Source organism: Pogoniulus pusillus, chromosome 23 (assembly GCF_015220805.1).
Source record: "Pogoniulus pusillus isolate bPogPus1 chromosome 23, bPogPus1.pri, whole genome shotgun sequence".
NCBI classification, from domain to species: domain Eukaryota; kingdom Metazoa; phylum Chordata; class Aves; order Piciformes; family Lybiidae; genus Pogoniulus; species Pogoniulus pusillus.
Window position 1 is genome coordinate 7205949 of NC_087286.1, and position 25316 is coordinate 7231264.

General features: G+C 50.3%; 1 protein-coding gene and 1 non-coding gene across 3 annotated transcripts in view; both read left to right on the forward strand.

Annotated features, from left to right (window-relative positions):
• The window catches only part of SMARCC1 (SWI/SNF related, matrix associated, actin dependent regulator of chromatin subfamily c member 1), a 78427-nt gene that overhangs the window by 40627 nt on the left and 12484 nt on the right, over positions 1 to 25316 (forward strand). For both annotated transcript variants that reach the window (XM_064162442.1, XM_064162443.1), the window contains exons 19-25: positions 721 to 780; positions 3682 to 3940; positions 5212 to 5373; positions 16569 to 16624; positions 17556 to 17670; positions 19055 to 19209; positions 21095 to 21229. In XM_064162442.1, the coding sequence (XP_064018512.1) occupies positions 721 to 780; positions 3682 to 3940; positions 5212 to 5373; positions 16569 to 16624; positions 17556 to 17670; positions 19055 to 19209; positions 21095 to 21229 (942 nt within the window). The remainder of the gene's footprint in view (positions 1 to 720; positions 781 to 3681; positions 3941 to 5211; positions 5374 to 16568; positions 16625 to 17555; positions 17671 to 19054; positions 19210 to 21094; positions 21230 to 25316) is intronic.
• Positions 1833 to 1967, forward strand: LOC135185855 (small nucleolar RNA SNORA5). Its single transcript, XR_010306662.1, has one exon. It is a non-coding gene; the product is annotated as a small nucleolar RNA SNORA5 (small nucleolar RNA).

Below are 25316 nucleotides of genomic sequence, written 5' to 3' on the forward strand. Positions count from 1 at the left end.
TTATTTCTGGACCCACTTACACCTTGTGGTTACAGATTGCAGCTCTCTCTCCATGTCATCTCTCTTTATTTGGCCATCCTGGTTACCACTCTGCCTTGGAAACAGAGGTTTGGTGGCAACTCAAGTTAGATTGCCATAAGGTCTGTTCTGTGGAGAAAGGTGCCCTTGAAGCTGAGAGAATCCCAGGTTGTACCTTTTCTCCTCGAGGAGCAACAGCTGTAGAACAGCTGCTGAGGGGGTTGGAGCTCCTCTTGTGTCTTCGGTGTCAGCTGTAGAACTTTGTGTTCTTGGCTTGATGTTATTTGCTGTATCTGCAAGCAAAGATTGCTGGGAGAAAATGATACCAGGCCACTTTGCTTTCGTTTGGGATCAAAGGAGTTGAAGGTTTTCCTCGATGTGTTGGGAAAGTGGGATCTGGAACCTTCAGCTTTCCCAGAAACTGCAGGAGTGTGCCATAAACAAAGCAAGTGCACAAAACAGTGTAGGAGAGAAGCAGGGCTTGGTTGGTTAGCTGGAGTGGGCAGGTTGTGAAAGTTCCCTGTTTGAAAGGATTAAATAACAACTTAGGATCAGGAACTGTTGAGGTTGGACAAGATCTTTCAGATGATCAAGTCCACCTGCTCACCCTGGAGCTCAGAATCCCACTGCTGCTTCTTAATGTCCTTTTCCAAAGCTCTGTGCAAAGACACCTGCATCTCACTGTGCTTCTCTCTTTTCTAGAGTAAAGGTGCAAGTGCTGGAAGAGAATGGACAGAACAAGAGACACTGCTGCTGTTAGAAGTAAGTTCCTGGAACGTGGTGGCTTGGAAACCAAACTGGGCAGGATAGTCCATGCTTTAAAAGTCTACATGTAGCTTTAGACTGGTTTGGGAGTGGAATTAGATGGTAGCTACAGGCTGGAACAAACTGGGATAGCAAATTGGAGTTTGTAGTGGGAGGCAAGCTCTTGAGACCCAAGTGATGAGCTGGAGGAGGAGGATGGTTGAGTATCTGTGGGCACAAGGCTGCCTTTGTGTCTCTGTGCTTGTGGATTTGAATTGGTTCCAGGTTGCAGCTCTCCCTCCAAGCCATCTCTCTTTATTTGTCCATCACAGCTACTAGAAAGTACTGAAAAAGAGATGGCACCAAAATTTGTGGGCTTCAGGAGCTTGATGTACCCTAAGGTTCAGCTCCAACTGACTTGTATCTGCAAACCAGCAATGATTTAAGGATGTTTGCATGAGCTCAGCAGTAGCTCTTGCAATGCAGAGACTTCTTTCCATTAACAGTGCTAAATGAAGCTCCTCTGTATGGCTGCTTTTCTGAGCTGGCCAAAGCGCCTCAGCAGCAGCATGCTTCAAGCCTGCACAGATATGGAACTGTGTTCACTAAGGATAGTTGAAAGGTGTCCCTGTCCATGGCAGGGAGGTTGGGGTAGGTCTCTAAAGTTGCTTCCAGCCTAGGCCATCCTATGAACCAGCCAAAGCAGATGGTTGTTGTCTCAGTAGTAGGTTGATGCTTACTGTTTAGCCAATCATTTGCAGGTTGCTTGTAGGGTAAAACCATCTTGAAGGTACCTTTCATGCTGTGTTTTTGTAGACTCATAGAAGTGCTTTGGTTGGCAAAGACCTCTAAAGTCCAAGCTTCAACCCAACACTACTATGGCCACCAAACCATGTCCCAGAGTGCCATGTCCAGATGGTTCTTTAATACCTCCAGGTGACTCCACCACCTCCCTGGGCAACCTTCTTGGGGTGAGAAGCCCTTTCCCAGACAGTGTTGGGGAGGGTGAAAGGATCCTGGCTCTGCCCTCCCTCCCTCTTCCAGTCCACCCCAGTCCCTCCCAGCTCTCCTGCAGCCCTTCAAATTCGTTCCCTGCCTCCTCCATGGCAGGGAGCGGCCAACCGGCTGCCACAGCACCTGGTGCTTCCACGAGCTCCATGTCCCCTTCCAGTGGGACACTGGGGGGTAAAATGGCACAGACACATCCGTGTGCTCCGTGGCCCCTTCTCAGAGGACACCAAGGGGTAAAATCACACCATGGACACATTCATAAGCCCCATATCCCCTTCCCAAGGGACACCAGGAGGTAAAGTCACACCACAGACACATCCATATGCTTATCTCCAGTTGCTGTTGACCAGCCTCACCCAGATGGTTTTCCAGAGAGCCAGAACGTTTCCCTTCAGCCTCTTTTTCAACAGCCCCAGATCCCTCAGCCACTTCTGGTCACACCAAACAAGTAGTAAGCTAATGAAACGATGCAGATGACAGATTCTTCTTCATCCTGAGCAACCAAATCATCTCCCCACTCCCCTAAGCCTGGAGAGTGGAGTTTGCTTTAATGTGAGTTTAAATTAATAATGGGTTTGTTCTTCATTCTTGGTGGATTTAACCTCTGAATAAATCAGTGCAGAGGAGCTCAGTTCAGGCATAAGTAACTGAGCTCTAATGAGCCAGCTCTGTCCAATTAAATCCTCAGGGTAGCTTTGGGCAAACATTCTCTGCAGTGAAATTCCAAAGAATGAATCTTATCTAAAATAATTATTGTCCTTCTGCCTGTTGACTGAATAAATTGGGGGAAGGAAAGACCATTTCCCTCCCCCCCCCAGAATCATCCTTACTGCTGCTGCCTAGCTCAATTCTTGCCTGCTTAAGTGCATTTGCCAGCTATTTATAGCAAGGACAACTACTGGGAGAGCTCCTCTGTCTAGCAGGAAAAATAACAAGCAGAGAAGGAGAAGGAGCAAAGCTTGCAGTGCCGTGGAGATCAGAGCTGATCTCCTGAGCTGCTGGAATTCAGAATGGATCAGCCACAAGCAGGGAGAGTGAAGGCTGAATGTTGAGTAGGTGTTTCCTTGTGGGTGTGACCTGCTGAACTGAGTGGTTTCTTGTTCTTATGAATCACAGAAGGGTTTAGCTTGGAAGGAACCTTAAAGACCATCTGGTGCCAAGCCCCCTGCCTGGGACACCTCTGATGAGACCAGGTTGCTCAGGGCCCCATCTAACCTGGCTTTGGACACTTCCAGGCTTGGAGTCTCCACAACTTCTCTTTTCCAGTGCATCACCACTCTCATGGGGATGAATTTCTTCCTCGTGTCTAATCTCAATCCAGCTTCTTATAATTTGAAGCCATCACCCCTTGTCCTGTCTCTCCATGCCTTTGTCAGAAGTCCTTCTCCAACTCTCGAGCCTCCTTCAAATCCTGGCAGACTGCTGTAATGTCTCCCTGCAGTCTTGTCCAGGCTGAACAAGCCAAACTCTTTCAGTCTGGCCTCCCACCAGAGCTCTTGCAGACCTCCCAGCCTTGCTGTGGCTCCTCTGGCCCTGCTCCAACAGCTCCACATTTGGAGTAGGTGATTCATTAAATAGTTTGAGTTGGAAGAGACCTTCAAGATCATCTAGTTCCAACCCCCTGCTATTGGCAGGGACACCTTGCACTAGACCAGATTGTTCAGTGCCTTATCCAACCTGACCTGATATGCCTTCAGGGAGGGTACAGATCCCTTAGACAAGATCGGGCAGAGGTCAGGAGAGTACAGTTAGGACCTGTGGGTTGCTGGGGTACAGAGTAGGCTGTGCAGTGCATCCTGTCCTTGATTCCTTCCATTCAGCTTTCAAAACCCTGTTTTCTGCTCAGCCTCTTTAAACACTGGAAGACCCCCAGAAGGTCATGTAGACAATGACCTTTGTCTCTTGCAGGCTCTGGAGATGTACAAAGATGACTGGAACAAAGTTTCGGAGCACGTGGGGAGCCGTACCCAGGATGAGTGCATCCTCCACTTCCTGAGGCTGCCCATCGAAGACCCTTACCTGGAGAACTCAGACGCCTCCCTGGGCCCCCTGGCCTACCAGCCTGTACCCTTCAGCCAGTCTGGCAACCCTGTCATGAGCACTGTGGCTTTCCTGGCATCGGTGGTGGACCCCAGGGTGGCATCAGCTGCTGCTAAAGCAGCCCTAGGTGTGTGTCTTGGTGATCTCTGTCTGGCAGTGAAGCTGCCAGGTTGCAGGCAAGTCAGAGTGGCTGTTGAAGGGCTGAAGCTGGCTTGTGTTCTCCTCCTGTGACCAGTGACAGTGTTTGCAGGCTCCACCTGGTTGGTCGTGTCACTGTGAGCACTGCCATTAGGTTCATTTAGGCTGAAAGAGACCTTTAAGCTCGTTGGGTCCAACCATCAAGCCAGCACTGCCAGGGCACCACCAAACCATTGCTCTCAGCACCACATCTCTACAGCTTGGAAACTCCTTCAGGGATGGGGACTTTACCACTGCCCTGGGCTGCCTGAGCCAGGCCTTGGCAACCCTCAAGGGCAAGAAATTGTTCCTTATGTCTAACCTAAACCTTCCCTGGGCTGTCTTGAGGCCATTTCCTCTCAATCCTGCTGCTTGTTCCTTGGGAGAAGAGACCAGCCTGGCTCCAACCTCGTTGCAGGGAGCCAGAAGGTCTCCCCTCAGCCTCCTTTACTCCAGACTCAACAACCCCAGGCCCTTCACCTGCTCCTCACCAGACCTTTTCTCCAGACCCTTCACAGCTTTGCCATTCCCTAGACCTGCTTTAGCTCTTCAATGTCCTTCTTGGAGTGAGGAACCCAAAACTGCTGCCAGAATTTGAGGTGTGGCCTTGCAGTGCCCAGTCTGGGGGACAATCCCTGCCCTGCTTCTCCTGACCACACCATTGCCCATCCAAGCCACGATGCTGGTGGCCTTGTTGGCACACCCTGGCTTATCACAGCTGCTGTCACCAACCCCCAGCTCCTTTTCCCCCAGGCACTTTCCAGCCCCCTGCTCCCAGCCTGGTTTCCTTAGCCAGGGGTGAATGCCCAGTGCTCAACTTGCCCTTTCCCTGTTTTGTGTGAAATTCCCTGCTGTGGTTCAACTGTCTTAGAATCAGAGAATGGTTTGGATTGAAAGGGACCTTAAAGTTCACCTAATTTCAACACCCTTACCATGGGCAGGGACACCTCCCACTAAACCAGGTTGGTCTTCTAAGAAACCTGATGGAATCCTTCCCTGTGTTTTTCCTCCATCTAAATCACAATTTTTTATAATTAGGAGGAGTCTCCTTTCTACTGCACTTGAGAAAGGAAAATTCACCACCTGATGTGAAAAGAAGGACCTGAGATAGTGCAGACTTCAGTTCCTCAGGAGATTGACCTGAACCTCAAGCAGAGAAAATCAGAACTTTTAGTTTGCCCTAAACCCCTCCCAATATGAACATTTCTGTCTTGTTAACAGAGGAGTTCTCTCGAGTCAGAGAGGAAGTACCACTGGAGCTTGTTGAGGCTCACGTCAAGAAAGTCCAAGAAGCAGCAAGAGCCTCTGGAAAGGTGGATCCAACCTATGGACTGGAGAGCAGCTGCATTGCTGGAACTGGTCCAGATGAGCCAGAGAAAATGGGTAAGTTGTCCCTCAGAGCACAGGAACCTGTTGGACTTGATGATCTTAGAGGTCTCTTCCAACCTGAACGATGCTATGATTCAGTACTGTGGACCTTCCAAAGAAGCACATTTTGTGGCCACTCCCTCTAAAATGAGACCACTTTGGGTCACCCCTTTGTATTTAACTCCCTTAACTCCTTCAGCAGGAAAATGAGGAGACTCACAGAGCGTTCTAGGGACCTTCCCAGGGTCTTTGCTCTCTTCAGCTTGGTGCAGATCTGCCCTCCTGGCAGCAGAGCTGTGCTTTTCCCTGCAGCATTGCTGGCTTCTGCTTTGTTCAGCTCATCACAGATCACTGCAGTGAATTCAGTGGCTGGATACCTGGAGGCAGGGTAGAAGGGAACAGGATGTCAGCTCCAGTCACTGGAAGCTTTGATTTGGGCTTTGCATCTCATAGCTGACCTGCTGTCACCTCATTTAGAGGCATGAGCAAGGTGCCAGATTGTCTGATGGGATCAGGAGGGACCTGTGTGTTCTTGAGGTGGGGGGGCTCAGTCACCAGCTGCTGGTCACACAGGTGAAAATACACAGCTGCTATCCATGGGACTTGGTGCAACTATGCTCTGAATTAGACCTGAGAGGACCTCTCCTCGTGAAGGAGAAGTTAGCAGTCCTGTCACAGCTTTCAGTTCTGCACAGCAGGGACAGGCTTGACATGAGGCAGCCAGGAGCAGCGGGAAGATGTGGAGTGAGAGCTGAAAAGGGGAATGGAACCATCTGGAATGTCTGCTCCTCCCTGCTCTGCAGGGCTCTGCACAGCTGGCAGCAAGCTCTGTTGGAGGGGCAGGACTTGGAATCATAGAATGCTAGGGGTTGGATGGGACCTCTGGAGACCATTGAGTCCAACTGTCCTGCCAAGGCAGGTTCACCTAAAGAAGGTCACACAGGAGCACACATCTAGGAAGATTATGAGTGTTTCCAGAGATGGAGTTGGAGGCTCCATCACCTTTGGGGGTTCTTTCTGATGTACTGTGAAGCAAGGGCAAGTGGAAAGTCCTGCCTCCTGGAGAGGAGTTGCCTCCTGCACCAGGACAGGTGAGGGGCTAGAAAGCAGCCCTAAGGAGAAGGACCTGGGAGTGCTGAGGGACAGGAAGCTGCACATGAGCCAGCACTGTGCCCTCATGGCCAAGAAGGCAAAGGATCTCCTGAAGGGCATGAAGAAGAGTGTGGCCAGGACGTTGAGGGAGGTTCTTCTGCTCCCCTGCTCTGCCCTGCTGGAGCATTTGGTCCAGTTGTAGACTCCTCAGGTCAAGAGAGACAGGGAACTACTGGAGAGAATCCAGTGGAGGCTGGGAAGCTGCTGAGGGGCCTGGAGCAGCTCTGTGAGGAGGAAAGGCTGAGAGCCCTGGGGCTGTTGAGTCTGGAGAAGAGCAGACCCAGGGGGGATCTAATCTTAGAATCAGCCAGGTTGGAAGAGACCTCTGAGATCATCCAGTCCAACCTAGCACCCAGCCCTGTCCAGTCAACCAGATCATGTCACCAAGTGCCTCATTCAGTCTTCTCTTGAACACCTTCAGGGACAGTGACTCCACCACCTCCCTGGACAGCCCATGGGAAGCAAGAGGCTGGGACCAGACTCTTGTCAATGGTGCCAAGTGACAGCACAAGGGGCAGAGGGCACAAACTGGAACCCAGGAGGTTCCACCTGAACAGGAGGAGAAGCTTCTTTGTTGTGAGGCTGCTGGAGCCCTGTCTCAGGCTGTCCAGAGAGGTTGTGGAGTCTCCTTGTGTGGAGAGATTCCAGCTCTCCCTGGCTATTGTGCTGCTGGGCAAGCTGCTGTGGGTGCCTCTGCCTTAGGGATCTCCAGAGGCCACTTCCAGCCCTACCATGCTGGGATTTTCTGAAAGCATATCTAGGTTCTGTTCCACCTGGGACTGTTTCCCTTTTCCCTTTCTCCAGGTCCAGCCATCACTGTAGTAGGTACCTCTGAAGGACTTCAGCAACACTTTCACTTCTTTTGAGTCTTAATTCTTAACCCTGCAGCACAGCCATGGAGTTCTGCCATCAGCACTCTATAGCTTGACCATTTCTCTAGGAGAACTTGCACTCAGATTGCAGGTGGAGGTTTGGCAGTGCCTGCCATGGCATCTGTGGAGCTGGGCAGCAGGTGGCCTGTGCCACCGTTCTTTGTGAATGAGCTGCGTGCTGAGGTCTGGAAGCAGCACTGTCCTCTTAGAGTTAATGCCATTTGTATTGGGCTGTGAGTAATGGAATAAATTAGGACAAGAGCAGATGGTTCTCCCTGGGGGAGCTGCTCAGCAAGAGTGAACTGGGTCACTCCACAATCTGCAGTGCCTTCCAACTCCAAAACAGCTTTGCACTGGAGGGCACTGGGGAATCCATCGCCTGCGCTGGCAGAGGTGTGTTTGGGATGCCCAAGTGCAGCACAGGGGTGGGCAGCTGCTGAACTGGAGCTGTGCTTCTGCTTGGCTGGACCTTGGGATTTTTCTATCTGAACATCACTGTGGAGGACCTCAAAATACCTCCTTAGGGTCACACGGTGTAATTAAAGTTCATTTGAAATCCTGGCACTGCTCAACACTGATTTTTAAAGAGTCTTGATGTTGGAGAAGTTGGGAAGATGTGGAGTGCACAAAGCAAAGTGTGGCTGGAAGGGATCCTAGAACAGTTAGATTGGGAAGGGACCTTGAGGATCATCTAATTCCAACCCCTGCCATGGGCAGGGACACCTCTCATAAGACCAAATATCGAAGTCCAAGAATCTCCTCTTCCAAGTCTTCATTGTTAGCTTCTCCAAAAGCTGATGGTGGCTCCTTGGGTACTAGTAAGGCTTCCACAGATTGAAGGAGGTTTGGTTGCTGTGGTGAGGGTGGGAGGCACTGTCTGGCTTTCCACAGCTGTGCCCCACTGTAGGTTGCAGAGTGTGACAGAGCTTCAGCAGCACCCAGTCCAACCACCCACCCAGCACTGCCAAAGCCACTGCAAAACCATTTCCCTCAGCACCACATCTCCATGGCTTGCAAACCCCTCTAGGCATGAGGACTCCACCACTGTCCTGGGCAGCCTGGGACAGGCCTTGGCAACCCTCAAGGGGAAGAAATGGTTCCTCATGTCCAACTTAAACCTCCCCTGGGCAACTCGAGGCTGTTCCCTCTTTTCCAGTCCCTTGTTCCTTGGAGGAAGAGACCAACCTCCACCTGGCTCCAGCTTCCTTTTAGGGAGTTGCAGAGAAGTTGTCTGGGGCTTTAAGCAACCTGGTGTAGCCAAAGGTGTTCCAGCCTGTGGCAGGGAGGTTGGAGATGGATGATCTTCCTTCAAGCCCAAAGCATTCTGTGATTCTATAAACACAACCATCAAGATGTTCAGTTTTCTTTTTCCTGGTACAAGGAATCTTTCAGCCTGGTCCTCTCCATGGCCACAAGCATAGGGTGGCTGATGGCATTGGGAGCTGCAGAGCCCTTATGCTGTCACCACAGATCAAGGCTTGGTAGCTAATAGGAGCAAGCAGTGCTCAAAAGCCATTGACTACAACCTGCCTCGAGTTGTCATCCTAATTTGAGGACAACATTTCTGTTTGCAGCCAGGACCAGAAACCCTCAGTCAAATCAGGCTGTTTGCAGTCATCTTTCTGGCACACACAGCTACCTTCTGACTCTCCTTGTAGCTGAATCTGTCCTTCTGTAACAGAGAGGAACGTTTTGTGTTGGAAGGTGTCTATCAGGTGGGTTCTGATGTGGGAGGAGAGGCCAAGGTTCACAGATTGTACTGCGTTGGGAGGGGGACCCTCAAAGGGCATCCTGTCCAAGCCCACTGCAGTCAGCAGAGACACTTCCTACTAGATCAGGCTGCCCAGGGCCACATCCAGTCTGACCCTGAGTGTCTCCAGGGATGAGACCTCAACCACATCCCTGGGCAGCCTGGGCCAGTGTTTCACCACTTTTGTTGTGCAGAGCATCCTCCTAATGTCCAACCTGAATCTGCCCTGCTCCAGTTTCAGACCATTGCCCCTCATCCTGTTGCTACAGGCTCTCCTTCCCCAGCCTTCCTGCTGGAGAGGTAGGTGCTCAGTGTGCTTTTGTCTTGCAGAAAAGATTCTCTAAAGGGTGAGTGGGAAGGAGTCTCTTGCTCTGGAGAGATTCCAAACCCATCTGGACAACCTGTTCCAAACTCATCTGGATCTTGAGCAAGCTGCTGTGGGTGCTCCTGCTTTAGCAGTGGGGTTGGACTGGATGATCTCCAGAGATCCCTTCCAGCCCAAACCATGCTGGGATTCAGGGATTCTCTGGGTTTGCCTTTCTAGGGTGTCCTCTTTGTCTAGGAAGCTCCTCAGCAGCAGAGTGGTCTACAAACTTGTTCAGAGGTTATGGATGTCCCATCCCAGGAGGTGTTCAAGTTTGGACAGGGCTTTAAGCAGCTTGCTCTAGTGGAAGGTGTCCTTGCCCATGGAGGAAGGGTTGGAACTGGATAATCTTTAAAGTCTTTTCCAATCCAAACATTTGTGTAGCTCTGTAAAATGACAAAGAAATGTTTCATAAGCCTTGGCCCAATTCTTGCAGAGAGCTAAAAGCCACCACTTAGAAGCTGTGATCATCCTTGATGTGTACCACATGGTAAACCTACACAACCTCCTCCCACACTCCTGTCTTCAGCTGCTGCTTCAAAAAGCTCCACCTTAAGGTGGGAAGCCTTGAAATGGTCTGGAATTAGCAAGCAAGCTGAGTTCAGGCTGGGAAGGGAGTTCAGTCTTAGCTGGAAGACACCAGAAATGGACTTTTAGGGTAGAAAAGGAAAGTTGGTGCCTTACAGGACTTTATTTGATGGTATTTTAGGGGCAGCTCAGGTGATTATTGCCTCACAGCTTCCTCCCAAAGGTGAGCAAGGAGTGTTGGCACCTGGTGAAGGTTGTGTTCCTGAGCAGATGGTGGATGACTGGGTGACAAGAACCTGCTCCCTCAGAACATAAATATGAAGCTGCAGGGTTGTGTGGGAGCTGCTTTGGATCAGGAGCCTTCAGCAGATGAGGTGGCAGCCTGGTGGTCAAGATGATGTGGAATGCTGAGACTTGGGTACCTGATTCTAGGTTGGAGAACCCTGAGCTCCAGGCTCTTCTCTTCCTAAGGAGTGAAAGCCTTGAGAAGCCTCCCTGTTTTGACTACAGATTGGCCACAGGTTAGAGCTTCCTTGGCCTGTTCCACTCTATCTTGAAGTTTTGCATGAAGCAGAACTTCAGAACCTCTCCTTTTCTCCCCTGGGTTCAGTTTTGGGTTGTTTCTATAAAATAAGAGACTTTTCTTTTCCCTTTCCATTTTGCTGTGCCCCAGTACTTGGAATCTTGAAGTTGGATTCAGGCTGCACCAGAACAAAGATTTGTGTCTTCCAGTGCTGTACTTTGAGCTCATGATCTTCCACTCAACCAACTCAAGCACACTTGAGCTTTGCCTCCACTCTGTTTCCCTGAAGGAGAAGACAAAGCAGTCTTTGTGAAGCTTTTCTCTTTTAGTTGCTGGGGGGGAGGGAGAACAATTTAAAGCCCAGCTTGGAGCTCTCCTCCAAGGCTTGGCAATAGCTGCCTGACAAAACCTCACTGAGAGATTCCTCTTGACATTATTAGGTCACCAAAACCTGACTCTTGAGAGAAAACTTCTGAGGAGGTACCTCCCCAGTTTCCATAACTTGAGCTGTGGTGGCAGACACTGCAGATCAGCAGGTTTCTCATCTTCCCTTTCCATCAGGCGTTTTAGTGGGGGTTGGTTAAAGATGGAAGGGACTTCTGTGGGAACTTCTTCATAGAGTGGGTGCTGCCCAAGCAGAGCACTCTGTACACCTCTCCTCCTTTACTGGTGCACATGGAAATTACCATCCAGTGAGGATTAGTGAAAATGAGCCCCCCCTACACCAGCTAATGTCTTCAGAAGCTTAGAAGTGGATCAGGGCTTTACACCAGCAGTTTTGTGTTGGTGTGGCAGCTTGTGGTGGACAACATAAGCTCCTTCTTTAATGCTCCTTAAATGGGGCTGGAGCTTTTGTTCTTGCTGAACAGCATTCCACCGTGCTGGGGGGTTGGAAGGGACCTCTGGAGATGATCCAGTCCAACCCCCCTGCTAAATCAGGGCACCCATAGCAGCTTGCCCAGCAGCACAATGCCCAGGGGGGGTTGGAATCTCTCCACACAAGGAGACTCCACAACCTCTCTGGGCAGCCGGGCACAGGGCTGCAGCACCCTCACAACAAAGAAGCTTCTCCTCCTGTTCAGGTGGAACCTCCTGGGTTCAAGTTTGTGCCTATTGCCTCTTGTCCTGTCCCTGGGCACCACTGACAAGAGTCTGGCCCCAGCCTCTTGTTCCCCATAGGTCCTTCAGCTCTTGCTGAGCATTGATCAGATCCCCTCTGGGTCTGCTCCTCCTCAGACTCAGCAGCCCCAGGGCTCTCAGCCTTTCCTCCTCCCAGAGCTGCTCCAGGTCCCTCAGCAGCTTCCCAGCCTCCACTGGATTCTCTCCTGTCATTCCCTGTTTCTTTTGAACTGGCAAGAGCCCAAACTGGACACAGTACACCAGATGTGGCCAGATTTGGGCATCATTATTGCCCAGAACAGAAACTAAGACCTGGGACATGGAACATGGGACTGTGCTGACTCTTCCCTCTCCCCATTGTTGCAAGTCAGCTGGGTGCTGCAGATAAATTGGGATTTCTTGGCTTTCCCATAGCCATGTGCAGAACCCCAGGAAGGAGTCAGTACAGTGTTCAGACACCCCCGTGGTGTTCTCCATCAGTGTGCTTCTTGTTATCCTATTATCCCAAATACATTCTACCATTAGTAGGAACATCTCACATGCTTTGTAAATGAGTGGCTGGAGAGCAGCCAGGAAGAAAGGGACCTGGAGGTACTGGAAGATGATAGGCTGAAGATGAGGCAGCAGTGTGCCCAGGTGGCCAAGAGAGCCAATGGCATCCTGGGCTGGCTCAGGAGCAATGTGGGCAGCAGGCCAAGGGAGGTTCTTCTGCCCCTGTGCTCAGCACTGCTCAGGCCACACCTTGAGTGCTGTGTCCAGTTCTGGGCTCCTGAATTCAAGAGAGATGTTGAGGTGCTGGAAGGTGTCCACAGGAGGGCGACAAAGCTGGTGAGGGGCCTGGAGCACAGCCCTGTGAGGAGAGGCTGGGGGAGCTGGGGGTGTGCAGCCTGCAGAAGAGGAGGCTCAGGAGGGACCTCATTGCTGTCTGCAGCTACCTGAAGGGAGGTTTTAGCCAGGTGGGGGTTGGTCTCTTCTCCCAGGCAAGCAGCAATAGAACAAGGGGACGCAGTCTCAAGTTGTGGCAGGGGAGGTCTAGGCTGGATGTTAGGAGGAAGTTGTTGTCAGAGAGAGTGATTGGCATTGGAATGGGCTGCCCTGGGAAGTGGTGGAGTTGCCATCCCTGGAGGTGTTCAAGCAATGCCTCCTGGCTGAGGCACTTAGTGCCATGGTCTGGTTGATTGGGCAGGGCTGGGAGCTAGGTTGGACTGGATGAACTTGGAGGTCTTCCAACCTGCTTGATTCTATGAGTAAATTGATGGATAGAACAAGGATTAGCATCCCTGGAGACATTCAAGGTCAGGCTTGATGAAGCTCTGAGCACCATGCTCTTGTTGGGGATGTCCCTGCTGACTGCAGGGTGGTTTGGATTAGATGACCTTTAAAGGTCCCTTTAACCCAGTGCATCCTATGATTCTGTGTTTCCAAAGCACTCCTCTTAGGAGCTGCTGCTCCAGCACATGGTACCAATTATGGGTTTCATAATGATTACTATTTCCTATTCCTTCTTCATTTTGACCTCCCACTGAAGCTCTTCTCCAATCTACAATAGCTGCTGAAGTTGGATGGGATGATAACTGGTCAGCTGCCACTCCAAAAGCAATCTGCAACTCAGGGACTCCTAGCTGTGTTTTGGCAGAGCTCCTCAGCTGTCTCTAATCACAGTTTGAATGCCAACCAGACAGTAAATAAGAGGTTACAAGCCTGAAGAGCTCAGCCAAAAAGCCAAGCAGTGTGAGCAGCAGCAGGAAGCACGTAGTCATGGGCTGGTAGGCTGAAGCTAAGGCTGCCCCCTGCTTGGGATCAAGGCCAGGTTTTAGAGGGTGCCTGGAAGTGGTTTGGGTTCTAAATGTGAAGGTCAAGAGGCAGTAGGTGCTGCTTGGACCCACACATCCACGGCAGTGGGAGAACCTGCCAAGCATCCAAATGTCTTCTTTTAGCTTCTGATGACTGTTTCCCAAATGGCTTCTTGTGTTTCATCTCTGAGGAGTGGGGAAGACTTCTTTGGTCAGACACTAGATGGAGATTTGAGATGATCAGTTGGGAACCAGGGGCTGCAGTGGTGTAGCTGAGCTGCCTCTGGAGAGGTCTTCTCCTGTGGATGTGCTTGGCAGGCTTCTCTTCGTGGCTCCTGTGTGGGAACGTTGGCTTGGAGCCAGTCTTGGCAGAGACTGTCTTGTGGCACTCCTCTGAAGATTCAGGGCATGGTTTGAGGCTGAAGCTCCACCTCCTGGAGAAGGCCAGGAAATTGCCCAGAAGATCCAGCTGGTGTCTTTTTGGAGAGCTCTGCTGCACATCTTAAAACAGTGCCTGAAGAGTTCTCCCAAAGCTGTTAACCTTCTTCAGCATCAGCAGCTCAGCTCTGGTGTTCCAGAGCAGCATGGAAAAGATGCCTCCCAAATTGCTGGGAGCTGAGCAGCTCCCTGACAGCATCTCCAGGAGGGGAGGTTGTTCAGCCTCAGCTTTCTCAGTTGTTTGGTGGCTGGGTTTGGGATGCAGAGGAAACTTGGGGCCTTTGGCTGGTAACTCCTGGGCTTTTCTGGCTTTCTATCTAACCAACAATCAACTCTTGTGTTCAGACATGATTCAAACCTTGTTTAGCACCCAGCTGGGGCAGTTGGGCTCTTGAGGAGCTGCAGTGCAGCTTTCTTCAGTCAGAAGGCAAAGCAAGTGTTAGGATTTGACTTGGATCATCTCACAAGGACTGGCATGGTTGCAGCTGAGGAAGAAGCAAGAGGATGAACAGTGGTCATAGAGTCATAAAACTGCTAAGGTTGGAAGAGACCTTTGAGATCATCAAGTCCCAACTGCTCACTTAGGGCTTACAATCCTGCCACTGAACCACATCTCTCAGCACCACATCCATGTGGCTTTTAAATACCCCAAGGTTGGTAACTCCACCAGCTCCCTGGACAGCCTGTTTCAGTGCCTGAGAACCTCTTCTAGCAAGAAGTTGTTCCTCATATCCAACCTGAACCTGCTCTGGCACAACGTGAGGCCATTTCCTCTTGTCCTGTCACTGTTGGGTGTGAGGATGTCCTTTGATGCATGGTCTGAGTGAGAACACTGTCTAGGAATACCTGCTGTAGGACTACTTCTAGGCCAATGGCTTTGACTTCTTCATTACTCAGTTCAGACTCAAAGATTCACAGAATGGTTTGAGTTGGAAGGGACCTTGAAGATCATCCAGTTCCAGCCGCCCTGCCATGGGCATGGACACCTTCTGTTATCCCAAGGTTGCTTAAAGCCTCATCCAACCCAGCCTTGAACACCTCCAGGGAGGGAAGATCCACCACCACTCTGGGCAGTGTCTCACTGCCCTCACACTGCAGAACTCCTTGCTATGACCCAGTCTAACCCTATTGTCCTTCAGCTTAAGCCATTCCCCCTTGTCCTGTCACTAGACACCCTCATGAAGAGTTCATCTCTGGCCTTCCTGTAGGTTCCCTTCAGGTTTTGGAAGGCAGCAACAGGGTTCCTGCAGAGGTGCTCCAGCCCTCTGACCATCTTTGTGACCCTCCTCTGGACTCACTTCAGCAGCTCTGTGCCATTCTTAACGATGGGAACATGAGAGCTGGACACAGTATTTCAGGTGGGGTCTCACCCCAGCAGAGAGGCAGAATCCCCTCTCTTGACCTGCTGGCCACACTCCTCTTGATGCAACCCAGGATTAAGAAGAATGCCTCTGGGTAGACCTTTCATGGAGAGCAGCTCAGGGGATCATGTGCTAAGGAGGATTTACAAGTCTGGCAGCACCTTAATTGAGGTTAATCATGGAGCTGATGACCATCTCCAGAATCCAGTTGGTTGTATCATGGCAGGATGGGTAGAGGGGAAAAAAAAAAACAACCAAAAAAATCATTTTTAATGTTAATGTGAATCCACTGAGTAGCTCAGATGGAGAGATTTGATGGTTTCTCTCTAGATGGGTTGAGCTGGAACTCATCCAGCAGGGCAGAGATGAGTTCATCTTTTGTTCTGCTCGTTGGGCTGGAAAGAAAAACCAGTTGCATTTCAATTTGCAAGTCAGGTTGCTTTTCTGAAACTCAAATCAGTGTAATGAGCTTTTGGTCTTCCAGGAGTTTCATCTTCTCCTTAAACCACTGTTGGTAGAATCAGTAAGGTTAGAAAAGATCTTTAGGATCATCAAGTCCAAGCTCCTACCCAACACCACCCTGGCTGTTAAACCATGTCCCAGAGTGCCACACCTGTTGGCTTTGTTAACACCTCCAGGGGTGGTGTCTCCACCACAAATGGACAAGAGATAATAAATGTTGGGGGTAGTAAGTGGACCTTTAAGGAGGTCTTAAGGAGAGGTTGGTGCTGGTCTCTTCTTACAGGTAAATAGTGATAGAACAATAGGGAATGGCCTCAAGCTGCCACTGGGTAGGGTTAGACTGGATATTAGGAGAAAGAAATTCACAGGTAGAGTGGTCAAGCAATGAAAATGTCTCTGGAAGTGTTCAAGAAGAGACTGGATAAGGCACTTAGTGCCATGGTCTAGTTGATTGGACAGGGCTGGGTGCTAGGTTGGGCTGGATAAGCTTGGAAGTCTCTTTCAACCTGGTTGATTCTATGATTCTATGACTCAGTGTCATGGTCTGGTTGATTGGACAGGGCTGGGTGCTAGGTTGGACTGGATGAGCTTGGAGGTCTCTTCCAACCTGGTTGATTCTGTGAATGAGTTGCCCAGGGAGGTGGTGGGGTCACCAACCCTGGCTGTGTTTGAAGATTGTTTGAATGCAGTGCTTGGGGCTATGGTTTAGGGTGAACTTTGCAGAGCAGGGATATGGGTTGGACTTGGTCATCCTGAGGGGCTTTTCCAACCTGAATGTTTCTGTGATTCTGTGACCTTCTGGGTCCATTTCTGCCAATTCTAAATATTTCAGTGGTTTGTTTTCTCAGATGGAGCTGAAGAAGAAAAGATGGAAACTGAGACAGATGGGCAGCAGCCTGAGAAGGTAAGCCTGGCTCACTGGTTCTGAAAAGGTGCTTCTGACCCTCAGGAACCTGAATTGCTCTTCAGCTCAGAAGGAATTTGACCTGATGGAGATGGTCTAGAAGAAACCACAGCAATGCTGGGAGGACTGGAAGGGCACTGCTGTGAGTCTAGGCTGAAGGAGTTGGGCATGTTCAACCTGAAGAAGAGAAGGCTCCAGGGACACCCTCTGGTGGCCTCTCAGTGCTTTAGGGGGATGATAAGAAAGCAGGGCCCAGACTTTTGAGCAAAGCCTGCTATCATGGTTTGAACTGAGAGAGAGATTCAGACTGGAGAGAAGGCAGAAATGTTTGTACCATGAGGGTGGTGAGACCCTGTCCAAGGTTGGCCAGAGAGGTGGGTGGGAGGGAGATGCACCATCCCAGGTCAGGGTGCTCTGAGCAACCTGGTCTAGCTGCAAATGTCCCTGCAGTCAGCAGGTTGGACTGGATGAGCTTTAAAAGTCCCTTCTACCCAAAGTGTTCTTTGATTCTGCTGGATTCAACGTGGGCAGCACAGAAGATAACCATTCTCTTACCTATCATCTTAGCTCAGGGTTTGCTGCACCCCCAGCTGAAGCCAGACTGGCTCTGGGTTGCTGCCTGGCAGACTCTGTCCAGCATGGCAGTGCCTTACTGGCCCAGGTTTCAGTTACGGTTGGCACAGTGGACATAAGCTGCAGGCAGCCTTTAACATTTCATCTCTTCCTTTGTGGCAGTCAATCAATTTCATGGAATCACAGAATGGGTTGGAAAGGACCTTCAAGGTCGTCTGGTTGCAACCTCCCTTACCATGGGCAGGGACACCTCCCACTAGACCAAGTTGCTGTAGGCGATTTGAAAGCTAGAAACCGAGTTAACAGCAAAGTGTCTTCTACAGCTCTCATGCTTCAACCAATCTTTCATCCCATTTAGGTTGAAAACAAAGTGGAGAGTGAAATTGAGGAAGGAGATAAAGCACAAGAAGGAGAAAATGAGAAAAATTCAGAGAAGGAACCAGACAGCGAAGCTCCTGCAGACCCCAAGCCAGGTAATGGCTGCCAGCTGTTCCTCAAGCTGCGTTAGCTTTAATAGCCTCCCTCTGAAGTGGTTGGAACAGGCACTGAACCCAACTGTGGCAGGAATATTTCCTCTTACACATCAGGCTGCTTCATGCTTCAGCAGTGAATATTCCACTTTGATTTGGCTGCGGAGTTCAAGCGCTAAATTGTTTCTCCAACTCGATTTTTAGCTCGGCGTAGCGACTGGGGGAAGAGATTGCAGCAGCAAGGGAAGAGGGTAGGGCAGAGGAGTCCTTTTCTTCTGCCTCTGTTTGCACAGCATTTGATCAGTTTTGGTGCTCACTTCTGAGGGGAAAGGTTAATGAGTTAGCTCAGCGTCCCTGTGAAGTGATGCAGAGGCTTTCTTTTGGCAGTCCTAAGGAGTCCTGGGTGGGGTTTTCAATTGCCGCTTAAGACATGATTTTGATTCAATTCAACATACTCTCCTTGTCCCCCACGTGCATAGGCTAGGGGGAGGTTTATTCTGATCCTTATACCCAGTTACCTTTTCCTGGATCTTCCATCCAGGATTTTAGCACCAGGTGGGAACCAGAAGCCTGTGGATTTGATGTGATGATGGAGTTGGTGTGGAAATGCAGCTGCAGTTACTCTGATGGGTGTAAGGGAAGAACTGACAAGGTGGAAGCTAAAAGCATTTAAAGTCACTCCTCTTAGCTGGGTCAGCTCCTCTTAGACTGGAGTTGTCCTCCTGGCAGCATCTGGAGGGAGGAGCAGTGCTGTGTCATGGGAGTCTGAGAGCATGTGGATGGAGTCCCCCCCTCTGCTCTGCTGTGGTGAGACCCCACCTGCAGCACTGCATTTAGCTGTGGTCCCTCCACACAAAAAGAACATGGAAGTGTTGGAGAAGGTCCAGAGGAGGCCATGAGGATGGGCAGAGGGCTGGAGCATCTCTCCTACAAAGGCAGACTGAGGGAGCTGAGTCTGTTCAGCCTAGAGAAGAGAAGGCTCCAGGGAGGCCTCATAGAGGGGACTACAAGAAAGCTGGGGAGAGACTTTTTACAAGAGCTTGTGGTCATAGGATGAGGAGGAATAGATTGCAACTGGAAGAGGTGAGATTGAGACCAGAAATTGGGGAGAAACTCTTTACAGTGAGAGTTGAGAGACACTGGAACAGGTTGCCCAGAGGGGTCATGGATGCCTCCTTTATGGAGGTGTTCAGGGCCAGGTTGGATGAGGTCTTGAACAACCTGGTCTAGAGGAAGGTGTCTCTGCCTGTGGCAGGGGGGTTGGAACTGGATGATCTTTAAGGTCCCTCCCAATCCACTCTGTAATTGAGTCATTTAGTTGGCTGCCATCAGCACCTCCTTCCTGGGGAGAAGGCTCCTAACAGAGGTGGGGGGAAATCTCTTTCAGAAGAAAAGGAGGCAGAAGAGAACAAGGAGAACGTTGATACCAGCAAAGACAAAGAGAACGAGGCTGGGAAGAAGAAAGTGGAACATGAAATCTCGGAAGGAAACGTAGCTACAGCTGCAGCTGCTGCCCTTGCCTCAGCTGCCACCAAAGCAAAGGTTTGTTTCATCCCAGTTATCCCTTGGCTTGCTTTCCAGTTCACATGAGAACTCTCCTTAAAGTGGTCCTTTGTTCCAGATCCGTGGGGTTTCATGTTCTAACCTCAATACCCTGAAGGAGTCTGAAGTGCCTTCTGCTCTTTCTTCTGCTCTGCCTCCTCAGTGAAATCATGTCCAGTTGAAATCTGGGCAGATGTTAGGAAGTCAATGAAACCCCCTAAAAATCCAGCCCCAAAAAGGTGGTTATCAGTGGGTTTTTTTTTGGGGGGGGAAACTTTGCTCAGCAGGTCTGGGTGACAAAACCTTTAGATGGCCTTTCTGTTTTTGCTGTGCCACCAGTAGCTCTGTGGACTTCACACAGTTCTGTGCTTGGACACCAAAGCCACAGCAAATTTTTTTACACCCTTTTTAACAGACAGCATAATGGTTGTTGTGTTAAGAGGCACTTTGTGTCTGCTGAAAGCACCTTCTTGTCTTTCTGCCATTAAACTTCTGTTTGTCTGGCTGCTAATGAGCTGTGGTTTCAATCAGCTCCCTGTCTTATGAGCTTTGCTTTCACCCTGTCATTGCTAATTGCAGGTTGTCTTTCAGTTTCTTCTTGCAGGAACCACATCACCAAAACCCTCCTGACTCTTTTTCAGGATCTGTGTTCTCTTGGCTTGGTTTGGGTTGGGTTTTTTTTCATTCAGTTTGGAATTTGAGTTTCTTCATGGCTCTTGGATTCAGTGTCTTGCTCTGTGTCACAGAATCCCTCAATCCCAGCATGGTGGTAGTGGAAGGGACCTCTGGAGGTCATCCAGTCCAAGCCTCTACTAAAGCAGGGGCACCCACAGAAGCTTGCCCAAGATCACAATGCCATGAGGGGTTTGGATTCTCTCCACAGGAGACTTCATAACCTCTCTGAGCAGCCTGGGGCAGGGCTCCAGCACCCTCACAACAAGGAATTTTCTCCACTTGATCAGACAGAACTTTCTGGGTTCCAGTTTGTGCCCATTGCCTCTTGACCTGGCACTGGGCATCACTGACAAGAGTCTGGCCCCAGCCTTTTCACCACCGTGGTCCCTTTAGCTCTTGCTGAACACTGGTCAGATCTCTTCTGGGTCTGCTCTTCTCCAGGCTCAACAGCCCCAGGGCTCTCAGCCTTTCCTCCTCACAGACATGCCGCAGGCCCCTCAGCAGCTTCCCAGCCTCCACTGGACTCTCTCCAGTAGTCCCCTGTATCTCTTGACCTGAGGAGAGCCCAAAACTGGACCCAGTTCTCCAGCTGTGGCTTCAGTAGGACAGAGCAGATGGGGAGGAGAACCTTCCTCAACCTGCTGCCCACACTCTTCTTCATGACCCTCAGGAGACCATTGGCCTTTTTGGCCATGAGGGCACAGTGCTGACTTCTGAGTAATTTGTCCCTCAGTACTCCCAGATCTTTCTCCATGGAGCTGCATGCCAACAGGTCACCCTTCAGCTGTGCTGTTGCAGGGGGTTGTTGCTCCCCAGAGGCAGGACCTTCCACTTGCCCTTGCTGATCTTCTTTGAAGGCTTTCAGGCTAGGGTGACCCAACGTTGACTTGCTCCAGCATTCCCTTGCTCCTTCATTGTCATTTCCACTGAAGGTCTCCTCTTCTGCACAGCCCTCAGAAGGCTTTGAGACACAGCTGGGTGTGCAGTGAGTACCCACAGCACCTCTTGTATTAAATTTTAACACTTGATTATTTAATGAAACTCTGATTCCATAGCCCAAGAGCTTCTGAGCTTCCCACTGAGAAGCCAACACAATGATTTGTCTCTAGAGGTGGGCCAGGATGGAGCTGGAGTTGAGTTAATTTTTCCCCTTTAAAGCACCTAATTCTGTGACATGTTTGTGAACCAGAGCCCTGTGTTTTATCCTCAGCACCTAGCAGCAGTGGAAGAAAGGAAGATCAAGTCCCTGGTTGCCCTTTTGGTGGAAACACAGATGAAGAAGCTGGAGATAAAACTTCGCCATTTTGAGGAGCTGGAAACCATTATGGACAGAGAGAAGGAGGCGGTGAGTGGGGCTCTGGGTGGAGTCAGAGGATTCATTGGGTTGGAAAAGACCTCTAAGATCATCCAGTCCAACCATCAGCCCCACTGTGGCCACTAAACCATGTCCCCAGGTGCCATGGCCACACATTTCTCAAACGCCTCAAGGGTTGGGGACTCCACCACCTCCCTGGGCAGCCTGTTCCAATGCTTGGCCAAATCTGTCGCTGCAGACAGAACCAGCATCTGCAGCTGCTCCTCAGCTTTATGCAGGTCTTCTCCTTCAGCTGCAATTCATAATGACCTCCTAGAGTAGCATTTGGAACTTCTCCTTTCTCCAGCATCTTCTCTTCACCATAAGCAGTAGATTGGTGGTATCCAAGATTGGCTTCCTAATCCTTGTTCCTGTCATCAAAGCACCAGTGTGGAATTGGTGGGGTTGATTCTGAGCTTTCACTTAAGTCTTCTCCTGTGAATGGTTTCTGGCTTTGCCCTGGGAAGAGAGTGAAATGGTGGAAATCTGACAGGCCTAAGAGAAGGCAAACCAGCTCTGTCTGCTGCTTCTCACTGACCCAGTCTAGACTGGAGATGTGGATCTAAGCTCAGGGGTTTACAATCAGAGGGCTGTTTGGGTTGGAAGAGACCTTTAAGATAATGAAGTCCAACCCTTTAGCCAGCACTGCCAGGGCACCACTAGACCATGTCCCTCAGCACCACATCTCCATGGCTTTAGAACTCCTCCAGGTATGGGAAATCCACTCCAAGGCCTTGGTAAGCCTTAAGGGAAAGAATTTTTTCCTCATGTCCAACCTAACCTCCCGTAGAGCAACTTGAGGCTGTTTCCTCTTGTCCTGTCACTTGTTCCTTGGGATAAGAGACCAACTCCACCTGGCTGCAACCTCCTTTCAGGGAGTTGCAGAGAGCCAGAAGGTCTCCCTTCAGCCTCATTTTCTCCAGGTTCAACACTCCCAGCTCCCTCAGCTGTTCCTCACCAGCCCTGCCCTTCAGACCCTTCACCAGCTTCATTGCTCTTCTGTGGAAGAGATTCTGTCTCTGCCTGTCTGTGACCAGATTTCACATCAGTTGGGAGATGGGAAACCTTCAGAGAAGAGGTTTCTCTTCAGCTACTCTGAAGATGACCCAAACCTTTATTCCTCCAGAAAGCAATCATTATTCTCTCTCTCTGTTGGGGAACTTGCCCATGTTTGTCAATCAGCAGTTCCTCCTCATCATCATTCTTTGTGTTCCCACGTTTGTTCCTCCTTACCATCATTCTTGGCGTTCCCACGTTTGCCCTTCCCTGTGCATTTAATGGCATTTCCATCCTCACTTTGGCCTTCATCACACTGATGGAGCTTGACAAGCCATGGGCTTGTGTGGTGGCAGAGTGTCAGCAAGAATTTCTCCATGGCTCAGCATCCTCCACCATTTTCAGGCTGCTGTTTGCCTCCGACACTGATTGGCAGCTCAAGGAATAGACCTAAAAAGGTTCTCTGGAGAGATTTTTCTTCCCTTTGGGGCATTTATTCTATTAGGGTTGGGTTTTTTGGTTTTTTTTTTGCTATCCCTTTTAAGACATCTGACATTTTCCTTCTTAAAAATGTGCACACAGATGATTATTTTTTCTCTTTCCCCCTTGGCTTTCTGGTAGTTAAATTCTGTCTTTGCCCCTTGTCATGGTGGATATTTAGTGGAATAATTAAAGCACTGAAGGTTCCTGAGGGCATTTGTCCTTTATTGCTCCTCTGGCTTTGTCAAGGTAAGGTGAGTGGAAGTGGTGAGAGCGGTCTGGACCTGGAGGGTGGGTAGATGTTAGGCAGAACACATCCATTTCAGTGTTTAAAGTCATCCCAATGCTGTCAGCCCTGCGTGTGTAGTGAGGGATCCTCTTGGTAGGAGCCACCTTCCAGAATCAAGGTTAGAAAAGGCCTCTAAGATCATAGAGTGATAGGGTTTGGAAGGGACCTCTGGAGATCATGAGAGAGTGATAGGCATTGGAATGGGCTGCCCAGGGAGGTGGTGGAGTTGCTGTCCCTGGAGGTGTTGAAGCCAAGCCTGGATGAGGCATTTAGTGCCATGGTCCAGTTGATTGGATAGGGCTGGGTGCTAGGTTGGACTGGATGAGCTTGGAGGTCTCTTCCAACCTGGTTGATTCTATGTATTTAAAGGTTATTTCTCTTGGGGGGAACAGCCTTCTGCACCACCACAGGTGAGGGATGACCTGCTGGAGACCTGCTCCAAGGCTAATGACCTGGGAATACTGAGGGACAGGGAGTTGCCCATGAGCCAATCTGGTTGATTCTGTGATCATCTAGTCCAACACTATTGCTAAAGCAGGGTCACCTAGAGCAGATTGCACAGCATCCAGATGAGTTTTAAATGTCTCCAGAGAGAGGGACCCTACTACCTATCATCAAGTGCAACCTTCTACCCAACATCTCCATGACCACTAGACCATCTCTAGTACCACATCTGCACCTCTCTGGATGGTGACTCCATCACCTCCCTGGGCAGCCTCTGTGTGTGGCCCACATTCTTAACCCAGAATTTCTAACAGGACATGAGCCCTTTCTTCACTCTCTCTCCGCTCAGGGGGGAGTCCTAGCTGAAGATGAAGCTTCAGGACATTGTCTGAGTTTCCATGGAGTGTTTGGACCAGGCTCTCCTAAGTGGGAATCATTTAACAGCAATGCAGGGTCACACTGTTGCAAATCTGGATCTGGAGATAGTCAGGAGTGGAGGATTCATGACTCTGTGTCTAGGCTGATGTCCTGGACCAGGTTGTGGTCATCTCATACGTGCTGATCTTTGAGGTGCCTGATCCCCATCTGACCTGACACCTCTGCAGGTGTAGCTGAGCTTGGGGAGCTAAAGAGAAGATGCAAATTGCAAATCACTGGTGGACTCTGCATTGGAAAATGTGTCACCACAAGCTCAGCATGGTAGGGGTTGAAAGGGACCTCTGGAGTTCATCCAGTCCAACCCCCTGCTAAAGCAGGGGCACCCACAGCAGCTTGCCCAGCAGCACAATGGTGAGGAGGGGTTGGAATCTCTCCACGCAAGGAGACTCCACAACCTCTCTGGGCAGCCTGGGACAGGGCTCCAGCACCCTCACACCAGAGAAGTTTCTCCTCATAGAGTCAGACTGCATCAGGTTGGAAGGGACCTTTGAAGGTTATCTTGTCCAACCCCCCTGCAGTGAGCAGGGACATCTTTAACAAGAGCAGGTTGCTCAGAGCCTCAAGTCCAGCCTTGAATGTCTCCAGAGATGGAGTCTCCACCACATGCTGAGCTGGGTAGGGCTGTAGATTGTGTCCATAAAGCTTCTTCTGACATGACTGCAGGAAGAGCCTGGTCCAGAACCAGGTGGCTTGGGCTCTGCAGCAGTTTTAGAGCACCTCCTACTGTAACTTGGCTTTGTGTTTAGGATGGACACGAGGAACAATTTCTTTCCCTTGAGGGCTGCCCAGGCCAGTGGTGGAGTTTCCATCCCTGGAGGGGCTTCAAAGCTGTGGAGATGTGTTGCTGATGGCTGTGGTTTAGTGATGACCTGGCAGTGCTGGGTTTGTGGTTGAACTTCCTGATCCCAGGAGTCTTTCCCAACCAAAACAATTCCCTGTCTCTCTGAAGGGAAGCTTTCACTGGCTTCTGAGCATGAGGTGAATTTTCAGGCACTGGATGCTGTTTGGAGATGCTCCTAAAGCACAGCAGGACAGGGCACCTTAAAGAGAGCAAAAGCAGGAGCACAAAAGGCCTAGAAGGAGTTGGGTGGAGCCATGTTTCTTGCCTAAGCTTTTGTTTGGGGTCATTTGCAGTAATTCTCCTGTGAGCTGGCTGCCACCAGTGGAATCTGTTTCCACACATGCACCATTACCCCCTTGGTGTCCCTGCCTCTTGCTTCCACCACGTCCTTCCCGCTAAGGTGTCAGATTGGTCAAGGAGAAAGGAGTCAGGGCACCATGACTAATCCCATTGTAGTCCCTCCAGGCAGCAAACCAGCCCCCAACGAGGAGCATGTTTTATTCATGAGGCTCCAGCCCCATCTGGTTGGGTGGCTGAATGCCTCCTCTGTAGTTTTCATCCCTGCTTTGTCAGCACTGGAAAGTGCTAAC